The 12,422-nt window shown below is 38.4% G+C and overlaps 1 protein-coding gene across 2 annotated transcripts in view; it reads right to left on the minus strand.

Annotated features, from left to right (window-relative positions):
* sez6b (seizure related 6 homolog b) overlaps positions 1 to 12,422 on the minus strand; it is a 244,640-nt gene that overhangs the window by 70,240 nt on the left and 161,978 nt on the right. For both annotated transcript variants that reach the window (XM_067450669.1, XM_067450670.1), the window contains one exon: positions 5,258 to 5,447. In XM_067450669.1, coding sequence (XP_067306770.1) covers positions 5,258 to 5,447 — 190 coding nt within the window. The remainder of the gene's footprint in view (positions 1 to 5,257; positions 5,448 to 12,422) is intronic.

Raw genomic sequence — 12,422 nt, forward strand, 5'->3', positions numbered from 1 at the left:
GCCATTTACAACCGGCTGGCTGAAGATCTTTTAGTTTATATACCCATTGCAGAACCTACAAAATGTTAATTATTTTAACAAAATAAGAGGGATAAAACAAAATGCACAAAATTACTGTCCAGCATAAAATATTTTACATATATAGTTTTTTTTTTTTTTTTACATACTGAATTTCACAGTACCAGTAATTTTCACAGTAATTTCACAAGACCCCCTAAAATTACGCTGTTCAAAAGTTTACACACCCTTGATTCTTAATACTATTTGTTGTTACCTGGACTATTTTTTTCTTCCATATTCACATTTTTGAGTCCCTGTGTGTTCTGAGCAGTTAAACTGCCCAGAAAAATCCTCTAGGTCCTGCAAATTCTTCAGTTTTCCAGCATCTTTTGCATGTTTGAACCCTTTCCTGCAGTGACTGTATGATTCTGAGATCCATCTTTTCCCACTGAGGACAACTGAGGGACTCAAACGCAACTATTAAATTTGGACATCGTCGTCCTGTTCAAAAGTTTTCACACACCCCTCCTCCCGCTCTTAATGCATCATTTGTCCTACATCTTGTACATGTGCACTAGACATAGTAACTACAAAATAGTGCTGCACGATAAATTGCAATTATACCACACCCGATTTGGCAAAGGCTGCATTTATTTAATTCTCAGTGAAGCACGGCTGTGGTGAGTAGTAAATGCTGCTCCGATTTATTGTGCAACCCTACTAGAAAACTTCTTTTCTGGCAGTTTAAATACAAATCTGGTATTTACATTATCATCATTTTAATTTTAATTTTAATTGAAACCAATAATCTTGGCAATATTTTTTTATGGGAAACAATAACTTTTTCAAACTTTTTCCAATATTATACATACATACATACATATATATATATATATATATATATATATATATATATATATATATATATATATATATATATATATATATATATATATATATATATATATATATATATATATATATATATATATATATAGCAGCACAACAGTTCACAACATTGATGATATTAAAACTGTTTTTTGGAGCATTAAATCAGTATTAGAATGATTTCTGAAGGATCATGTGACATTGAAGAAGTAATGATGCTGAAAATACAGCTTGGTCATCACAGGAATCCAGTTAAAAATATATTAAATTGAGAAATCAAATTTCACAATGTTATTGTTTTTAGAGTATTTCTGATCAAATGTAGCCTCGGTTCAATGTTTCTGAAAGAGACATACATTTTTTTTTTTTAAAGAGTCTTACAAACCCAAAACTTTTGAACGGTAGGGTATTTGTTTCTAAAGAAGGAAGTTGCTCTCGAGTTAGTAGTTACAAAAGTCAAAAAACAAAAGTCAATAAAATGTACTGAAGCCTCACAATAAATCAGCAAATAACCCTTTTATTTATTTGCAAAAGCTTGGTGAATGTGACTTTTGGTCTTTCCAATGAAAGTGCAAGGAAAATAACAGACGAAAAAGTGAGAAGTGGAGACCTGCTTTGGCTGAGGATGTGTGTCAGTGGGTAAGAGCGTGTCTCTCAGCTGGTGATCCCTCACCCTGCAGGGTTAATCTCCTCTGGGAGGGGTGAGCGGCAGGGTGGAGGATATTACAGCAGCTTCCTCAGCCATCAGCGCACACTGCAGCCCGCCATGCATGGCTAGGCTCAGCCCAGATCAGCCGACTTTATCACGGCTCAACTACACAACTGAGCTCACACTGGGTCAGGACGCCGATCCTCAGCTCATAATACCTCGTCTAAAGCATCCGCCAAATAGTTTACCCACAACACTTGCATATGCACACCTGCTTCCTTTGCAGTGGCGTATGAGAGTGACAACATCTCAAGCTTCTGACATTTAAGTGGTGGGGCGAGAGCGGCAAAAGGGGCGATTACCTGCAGAAAAGCCATTCAGACCCCTCCATTTCTAACTTCACTCCATCAGCCCTGCCTTGTTTGCGTTTAACCTTTATCCAGACGCAAAGGGGTGCGGCGAGGGTCCTTTCATTGTGATCTGAATTATTGAACGGTCTAAATCTTTAATGCGTGTGTCTTTGATGGAGGTTCCCATTTAGAGAATCTGTCATCCGTCAAACTGTACGGCCTGCTGAACGTTGGGACGGGACAGGCGTGTTAGATCTGCGTGGAAGGTATAGCAGAAAACGACTTGCTATAGACACATGACAAGAGATCAAAGTTCAATGCACTTTAAAAGAGTTTGATGTGTTCATACTCTAATGCTCACAATACAAAGCCCGGAAAAAGCTGAGGCGATCAAAGAATGCTCATCCATGTTGAAACACAGCCAATTTTCTTTCTAGACATGCCCTGATATGACCAAGTTAAAAAATGATAGTCAAAAAAAACAAAAACAAAAAAGAACATCCAGTGATGTTATTCCACTCAACTATCTGGGGACTTTTCTCAGAGTGAAGAAAAAGGACGGCAGGAAAAATAATGCAATCAGAAACAGCATCTAACCTCAATGATTGCAGAAAATCAAGAGATCCATCTTCATTTTATCTTGTAACTCATTCTCTCTAGAACCTCAGTATGTTGAAGTACAAGGCCTTAGGTTTGGTTTTAACATTGACAGGGGCGTTTTATTCTCAAATTATAGAGATGCACCATGTTTTTGAAAACAAAATGAAACCACCAATTACAGCTCATCAGTTATTTTTGCTTAACAAGTGTATTTAATTTAAGTATACAAGTGTTCGCCCATTGAATAAACGGGTCCAACAAAATTGTATGATTTTTTAAATTATTATTATTATTTAAAAACAATTATAATAAAAGTTATGTTACAGTATGTTTATGTTGTTGTAGTCATAGATCTTTACATGTTGTAATTACAAGTTCATTACAGTAATTACTCCATGCCGTAAACACACCAATCAACAAAAAACTATCCACATTATTTGATAAAGAGCACTGTGAGAATTCTGGTCGCATCTTTTGTGTTATACAGAAGAAAGAAAGTCATTTGGGTTTGTAATGACTGGGGGATTTTCTTTTAAGGGGGGCTCAGCCCCCAGTGAAGGTATGAAACAAATGGTAACACTTCAGTTTAGGGTACAATTCAGTTTAGGGTCCAGCTTATTAGCATGCATATTATTCGAATATTGGCTTTTTATATTACTTATAAAGGCAAATATCAATGCCTTATTCTGCATGGCCATACTGTACATCCCTTAATCATTCCCAATGAGGTCCCAAATGTGAGGTAGTTAGGGGGGTCTGGGGGCATGCTCCCTGGAGATGATGTTGATTTCTACGATCTATATATGTGCATTTTAGGATATTCTGAAGGGTGTTTTTGAATAACAATTGCTTGAAAACCATGTCAGTGGGCAGTAGATTATTTGTCTTTTTTATATTTTGTCTTCTTATCCCCACATCTCACACTCTTTTTCTGTTTTTATCTTGCTGTGTTTCTTCCCCTAAAGCTGAACTTTGACTGATATATTTTTCCATTTTCATCAGTGAAGAAAGTAAATATATGGTTAACTGATATTTATTTTTTATGAATCATTTTTGTAGACACGTTAATTTATTGAAGGCTTCCGGGAAAGCTAGGTTTATTAAATTAATTCACAATATGCACACATTCAATACTAATCTTATACCTAATACAGGCTGAAAAAAGCTGAGTTTTTTTAAATGTACAATATGTACACATTTATTTTTAATATTATGCCAAATCTAATTTAATCATTGTTAATCTTTGAAGAATCTTTGTTAATTATTTGTTTTTGTTTGTTAACTACATTATGAATAGGCCTATTTTCAATTCATTTAATTTCAAATTTTCCTGATTATTTTTGTCATCTGTTTAACATTTCTGACTTAAAGAAGCAGCTGTCAAATATGAACTGTTTAGTTTAACTACTTACATGTCTGGCACTTGACGTCGAGTCGCGCTGCTAGAATTCGTGCTCAGTCTCAGTAGCTTCAGTGTGAACAAAGCCCGCCTACTCTGATTTGATTGGTTTTCTCAAATATTTTGACATTGACGAGAGGCGGCAGACCAATGAGGCTCAGATGAACACACACACCTCTGCTTCTCACGTGCACTCTGCTCGGCGCCTCTGCGGATTGAAGAACGTGCTGTTAAACGCAGACTAAAAGATGGGACGAAGCCGATGCCTCCCGCCAGTATCTGTTGTATTAAAAGGGGAGTTAATCACATATTTTTTAGGGGGGCTGAAGCCCGCCTAAAAAGGGCCTAGTGATGGCAATGACTATAGGTTAAATAATAAAAATATTATTTTGTCCATACTGAACACTACAGCCATGTTGCAGTATGTATTTACACTATATCTCAATCCCTGCTTGTTTTTTCATTCCTTGTTTGTCATTACATCAATGCCAAAGCAAGTGTAAACCTAGTGGCAAAATGAGCTGCTCCTGCGTGCACACATCCACCAGCACAGCAGCTGGAGAACATTAAATTGAACCGGAAACAGGGGGAGCAGGGCCTTCGGAGCCAAGTAATTGGAAGTTTTGTAAAGAAACAGAGAGCCTTTATGAAATATGTGCTGTCTGGCTCCTACAGATGATTCCTATGAGTCTAATAGGGGGAATGTGCAGCTTCTATTCTATGAACGCTGAACACCACTGATTACCCCCCACACACTCATAAAGACAGAGAGAAAGAGGGGGTGGAGTGTAAACGACTTTCTTATTCAAAAGGCATATTAAGGATGTGGAAAAAAATGATATTACGCCACTGCAAACCCGCCACAGTTCATTAGCTCACAGAAACGAAAGAATTTGCCTGCATGCAGCCATCTGTCATTTTATCGCCCCGCGTAACGAACGAGAAAGTGGCGCAGCGCGGGGCAGGGCGCATCAGCGCTCCGTGAACTTTTCTGTTGTGCCGATCTCCCCTTGATGACTCTGTTAAAAGACTATTAGCAGAGAATTATCCAAGTCATTCTCCGATGTAATTATGCAGCCTATTGACAGCAGCTGTCATTTTCAGGCTAACATGAGCATATTATGTTGACATGAGATAACAAGGAGTGTTTCCCCTTCAGTGCACAGAGAGTCTCTCCTAATAGAAAGCAATGATTGAGAGCTCCCTACTCCCAGAGTCCTAATCGTTCGTGCCAATCTAATCAGTAAGTGTACACTCATAAACAGGTTTGTCTAGAGCTCTGGATCCATGCCAGCCGGAGACACTGGCACAAGTGCAATTAGCATGAAGTAGATGAAGCAGATGTTTAGAGGTTGACGTAGGACAGCTCACCTTGGTAACGCAGCAGCAAGGAGCTGGACTGCGGCTGCCGGCTGCGGAAGTGGATGGATATTTGGTTGCTCCAGCTGCGTACCACCAGACCTTTCAGCAAGATGGACTCGTTGGCCAGCACGGAAGGTTCCCTACCTCCCAGGTCTTCGAATCGGACCACATCACCCTCAGCCAGGCTCACGTTCATCACCTTAATTTTATGGGATAAGAGAAGAAAGAGAGGTGGATTGGTTAAAGAAATCAAAGTGACTTCTTTTTGGTCTTTAACTTCCTGAGGTAATGGAAAAAACATGACCACATTTATTTTAATCAAGAGCTGCATATATTTTATAATGACAATGCAAGAGTCCAGCACTCTGAAAAGTCTTCTCCAGCACATCCCAAATACTGGATTCAAAATGTGCCATGCGTGAAAATCATGCTCCCTCCGAAATTATTCCTTCTCAACTTGAGTGTGAATGTCATATATCTTGACATTATCATCCTGGAATATGGCCATAATGTGTTTTCCTAAATATTTTTTTAAGAAATGAAAAGCTAAACTCAATCAATTAGGGTTGAAAGAACTGTTGCCAAACATATAACTTGATAGAAAAATAATAGAAACATAATACTCACTGCAATAATCCTCCAATCATAGACTGTGCCTATTTAAATACAATGACTTTTGACTTTTCTGGCTGGGCAGTGTATAAAAAAAATAAAGTTTTAACGTATAACGTCCAAATTGAGATGTTGCCTGCAAACAGAGATTTTTCAGTTTTTCCATTGTGATGTTCTCTTTGTATTTACAATTTTTTTACAGTATCCATAGCAGACTGGTGGGAGTAGCTTTGTATGGCAAGGCCATCAATTTCAAGATGGCCTTTCTACTTTTAAGGTTTTTTTGAAAGCCCATTTTGCCAAAAGTGAAGTATCCAAACAGAAGCCAAACTCTGTTTGTTAAGTGATTTAATAGGGACAGGAATGTTTAAAGGTGGAAAAGTTTGGACAACACACAAAAGCCGAAGGAGAGATTGATGTGTTTTCGGCTATGCAGAGATGGCAGTGGGGTGACACATTCTGCCACACTGACTGCGCTCATAATGGTGTTGGGTTGTCTGTCTGCCAAGCTGCATGGTAATTGCACCACGGGCAATCTCCTGTCTGCTGAAACCAGCATGCATATCCTCACCTGTCACTAATAGAAAGCCACAGCCACCCATTACTTCTCGTTCTGCCCGTCTTCCACTTTAGACAACACGTGCAACAACTGCATGAGCCAATATCCAATACGGCAGCGTAGGTGGAAGTCGTGACACGGAGTGGTGTAAAAAAGTGTGAGTCTGAGGAATAATTACAATCACGCTGAATGAAAAAGTCAGATCTTTTCAACTGGCGTGCAGCCGCCAAACTGTGCCATTGTGGCTGATCTGGGATCAGCTGGGATGTGCCCTTGCACTCCTCTCAGGTAATGAAAGTGTCTTTAATCAGATGCAGGCAAATGAATGTGACCCGAGGAGTGACCCTGCCTAGACGCGGACGTGACAATAGGTTAATGAGGCCTCGCACGAGTCGCCCTCAATCTAGACGCCTCAAACTCTTTACGGCAAGAAGACACATCAAACCCTCAGCACAAATTAATGCTGCTGTCTGTGAAAGTTGTGCAAAAAGCACAACAGTACCCAGCAATTTTAACTCAGCCACAGTGAACAATGAGGACTGAATTTAAATAAGCATTCCTGAAAACATGCTTAAAGGCCCCTGAGTGCTGTGAAGGCAACAGGTGACAACCTGATGATGTGTACTACAGAATAAATTCACGCTTAATAAAGCCGGAGCTGCAATGTGCTGAAGCAGTCTATAAAACAAAAGTGCATTACAAAGTAATCACATTACACTAAAAGCCCTTGGATAATAAAACGTTTCCAGAATATTGCTCGCCATAATCCAATTTGCGTTGGCACCGGGCCCGACCGTCTACCCCACGCATGTAATCCCTCGCATAAACATGACTGTCAGTCAGATGCAGACGTTGGCGTGTAAATGTGAGGCCGCTGTGTCATTCTGGGTCAGTGTTGATTAAAATGTTTGCTGCTTTTTACACAGAGCCCAACAGACAGGTTCAGAATAAAGGGAAATTAAGTCAATTATCCCAGCACTCCTGGTCTGCCTAGAGGCCCCATATGCTAAAGAATGAACAGGGGGAAACAGGAAGCCAATTTTTTGCTGTTCCAGATACAAAAAAAATCCTTAAAGGGACAGTACGCCCAAATTGATATTTGTACAGATATTAAAATATCGATATTATGGTACGTCAGTATTTTCTCTTGCTACATGATAACATTGTAGCCAGCAAAAAAAAAAGAAGAAGAAAAAATAGACTTTGAAGTACGATTATAAAATGTGAAAATTATTTAATGCATATAATCATTTATATAATTATACTGTGCTAAAATAACTAAATACATCTTATCATTAATTTTACAGTAATATCTTGAAAATGCTAAATATTATTACAATTTAAAAAATGTATTTTATTTAATAAATTAAAAATATAATTTATTCCAATCCTCAATGTCAAAAAAAGATTTTTAGCAGCCATCACCACAGTCTTCAGAAACTGAAACTTTTTTTCAGGATTCTTTGATGAATAGAAGGTTCAAAAGAACAGCATTTACTGTAAATAGAAAAGGTGTGTGGGAGGAACTACAGTGCTAAAAAACAGGTATCAAAAATTATCACAGAATCAAGGCTGATACCTTACATATATTTAAATAAATTTGTTATGTAATTTTCTATCATATGACCCAAGACAAGCTGTCGAGTTTAAAAAGAATGTCGCTGTATTAAAAACATACGTTCAGTGTAGTTCTGTATATCATGCGGATTACTGTAAATATGGTTGACATTACCTGAATTTCTCGGGGAATAAATTTGTATCTAGAATGCATTATCACTCCAGTAAACAACTGAACTCTGTGTGTAGAGTGGGATTTAGGATTCAGAACGGGAGTGACAACCGTATTTAGCTGCAGTGCGTGTGCATGGCCTAAGAGAGACACACTGATATAGTCACTGTATCAGCACTCTGAGGGCAAGCGGATGGTTAATTAATCTGGAGATGCATGCTGTGTCACATTAACAGAGAATTAGTAGAAAACCCCTCCAGCTATGTCTGCGTTTGAAAAAAGGGCTCCTGCTCTCCTGCCTTCCTCCTGCCTGTGCTGTGCTGAATCTGACTTCCTGTTTACAGCAATAAAAAATTCAGAATAATTGAGGTGACACCTCATAAATAAATAAGCGTTATTTGCAGGTGATATGAATCATCTTATGAGATCGGAGTGAGAGAAACAAAGCAAAGAAAGTCACAGAGTCAGAGCCGTGGTGTAGTGAGCTCAGAGGGCCAGGAGTTTGAATGTGATTCCTGATATGATTCCCACAAACAAATATACAAATGAGAGGGAGCGAAAAGCAGGAGATAAGATTATTGGACTGAAAGAGTGAAGGAAAGAGGAGTGATGTCCATGTGCTCAGCTCTTTCTGCAGCCGTGTGTCCAGCAGAGCTTCAATAATCATTTCTGTTCCCTTAAAGCTAATGAGAGGACTGGCTTCGTCTCTTTTCTCAAGTCTTCTATCTGACACACGTAACCCTTCTCTGGCACAGAGTAAATGTCTGCCGTTTTACAAAAAAATACCAAACAGATACCAGGTCGACGTTCATTCTATGAAACGGGCAACTTTTCCAGTTTGATTTTATTATACAGATACAGTCACCGTCCCTTCTTCAAGTCTTTGGATAATGTATTCTAGGGCTTTTCAGACTTGAAATGGTTAACCCTGTGTCAATCTAAACCCAAGGTAAACAAATCCTGGGTTAATTTAAAGTTTGGCATGTAATTACAGTCATTTCCTCTCTCAAACCCATCAAAGGCACTAAAGACGTCGTTACAAAGCCCATCTCAATACAATGGTTCAGCAATAATTTTATGAAGCAGCGAGAATAGTTTTTGTGTGCAAGAAAACTAAATAATATCATATAGTGATGGGTTAATTTCCAAAAAAGTTTCGAACCGTTATGAATCAGTGTATTGATTCATGATTTGGATTGTGTGTCAAACTGCCAAACTGCTGTTTCACACGGTACATTCCTAATCCCTGGGTTAACGTTATTTGTGTATTTGCTGTGTCAATGTCATTGACATGATGAATGCAGCATGCAAACTGTTTATATAAAAGCTCTAGCATTGCACATCCTCACTAGACTGGGTAAAATACTATCGAGTTTATACTGAATGGACATTTTGAACATCTCTTCTGCACTTAAATTGTCGCGGTTTCTGTCAGCATTTGACATTTTCCCTCTACCTTTCCCTCACCAAGAATAATGTAATAATATTTATGTAGAGAAAGAGTAAAGACAACTCAGCTTTACATAAATAATACAAAAATGCATTATATTATGTTAAAAAAACAATACGAATTTGTTTATACTAGCATAATACTAGCATATATACAAGGGCTGGCCAATATTAATAGCAATACAGTATATATCTCTGTATTGTTTTCTATTTGGATAAAGGAAAGCCCCTTTATTTATTTTAAAAAGTGTTATTTCACATCCTGCCCAATGTTGTCCAACAAACATTGTTCATATTGAAGGCTATGAAAACAAATATAGTGAATGTAACCATGTAGGCTATGATATACAGGTATTAAACACAAAAAGGTTAAAAACACATTAAATTCCAACATTGTAACAACATTACAATTTAAAAATAAAAAAAATAAAATATAAAGCAAAAGATAAAGATAAAAATAAATTAATTAAAAATGAAAATAAAAACAGAAGCACAAACTAAATCCCCTGAGCTTAGTTATTAGCCAACATTTGATTGCCCTATTACAATATTTCTGGGCAATATAGTTTACCGGGCAATAGATGTTTTAAGAAACATCATTTGTTTTTGTTTTTAAATCAGAAAATGTCTAACTGTGAAGTCGCCAATGGCTATTCATTGTTAGTCCATGAATGTAGACATTAAAGACACAAATAGTACAAAAACTTGCCAACCGCTTTAAACGTTTCAATGCAAAATAAATTCCAACTACGGTAAACTTAATGCAACTTTTCGCATTCGGGCGTGTGTTATAATGGATGCCAATCTGTAGATGTCAAGTTACAGCAAATGCCACAGTGAGGGATTTCTCCTCTGAGAAAGTCTCATTGCAGTGCATTGTGTGGCATTCACTTCTATGCACATCACTGCTTATGTGGGTCACACGCGCCTGAAGCTCTCCCAACATGAAGGACAGCAGATGACAATACTGATCTGATATAGAGTGGTCACCAACTGTGCTCTGTCTCTCTCTCTCTCTTACTCCCATTGCCAGGCAAGTTAGTACTACTATGAACCCATCAGAGTTTATACCAGCAGAGCTTGAGTTGACTTGTTTAGATTGTTTGGATTTGATTGATGTGTTTGTGTACTCAGCGAATTCTCAGGGAGCTTCTCTCTTATGCAAATCCGAGTCATGTAAAAGTCGAATAGTCCCTTGTGTCACTGTATAAGAATAGAAAAAGCCCAAAAGCCCCCGGTGGTGCTGCTCTTTATTTCTGTCTCTGCTACGTTCTCCTCCTCCATTCCCATGGCTCTTTTTCTCTGGGATAACAGAAAGGATGGAAATCTCCTCTAATTAGCAGGGCCCATTACTCTGGTGCCGAGAAGCGCGTTGGGAAGAGAATATACTTGTATTTGGGCTGCTAATTAGAGCCTGTAATTAAGAGCAAACAGGAAATGATGTACACCGGTACAGATCTGGGCTAAAGGTGTAGATGAGTTGAAATGGGTAGGAGAGATACAGGGTCAACAAGAGAGATCAGGGCGCTGTTGCTATATTAAGGAATGCCTCGAGTGTAGGAGAGGAGAGATGAAGAGACCCATCTGTGCCATCTGGAGGGGCCATACCTAGGCAATCCATCTGACAGCCGTGCAAAAATCCGCAGGTGGACTCCGGCTCTGACGGCCCTTATCTCGCTCACCTCTCCCCTCGTACATTACCCAAGGAAGATGAACCTCGTCCGGCATGCGTACCATTATGCCACAAATGATCAGACATGTCCTCCACGTGTCATTTGCTTGACCTTCCTCGCTGAAGCGCCGTATTGCAGCAGACCTGAAGCCGGTGGCGAGATAAAGAGGAACCCTGAGATTAACGCTCACTGACAGGCTGAGACTTTTGTCATGCCGTATAAAGACGACACTCATTATTTTCCATTCTATTTGAGCACCTGTATAATCCACTATGAAAAGGCCCTGTGAATACTGACATTCTTCACAAGATGTAAGGACAGACTGAGCACAGAATCGAAGAGCACAAAAACGCTCTCATTACCCGCAGGAAAGAAATCACAAATGACATCTCCTTAATGCAGCGGTTCTCAAATGGTTTGGCCATGGGACCCACATGTTCACATGGTCATTAAGCTGCGACACACGCACGTACATGCACACACACAGACTTGATTTAAAAAAAACAACATCTAATACACTGTAAAAAAAAAAAGGCAAATTTCGAACTTTTGCAGAACAATCGACTTGGATGTTTAAGTTATTTCAACTTAAATTATTTTAAACTGACTTTAAAAAATGAGTTACATCTTGTATAACTAATAAAAACAAGTTTAACATTTCTTAACTTATTTTGATGAGTTAAAACAATGTAAAAACATATGTTGTCATAACTTATTGAACATATAATTTTTTACAGTGTAGTGACACAAAAAATAGTCACAAAAATGGCCGATGAATAGATGAAAGACTATTAAACAGCAGTCGTCTAGTTTTGTTAATACAATTAAGTTAGTAAATTAGTATGAAAAAAGAGAACATATCAAAAAAGAGAACTCTCAAAACGTATTTATCAAACAAACACAATGATTTATCGCTCATCCACCCGTGATTAATCATTTTTTTTATTACTTGGCCCGCCCGATCGGTGGATATAAGCGCGAACCACACACAAGCGTGCTATTCAAATATCAAGTCAAGAGAGTAAACAACAGATCAAGAAATGTATATTATTTCCCTTTTACCACCATTACCAGCCTGCCAATGTGCTTACGTTTTGGTAGCCTGCCTAGAAAACACATAGCCCTGGGACGTTGGGCTTTGCGAGCCCCCTG

The sequence above is a fragment of the Pseudorasbora parva genome, chromosome 8, assembly GCF_024679245.1.
Source record: "Pseudorasbora parva isolate DD20220531a chromosome 8, ASM2467924v1, whole genome shotgun sequence".
Classification (NCBI taxonomy): Eukaryota; Metazoa; Chordata; class Actinopteri; order Cypriniformes; family Gobionidae; genus Pseudorasbora; species Pseudorasbora parva.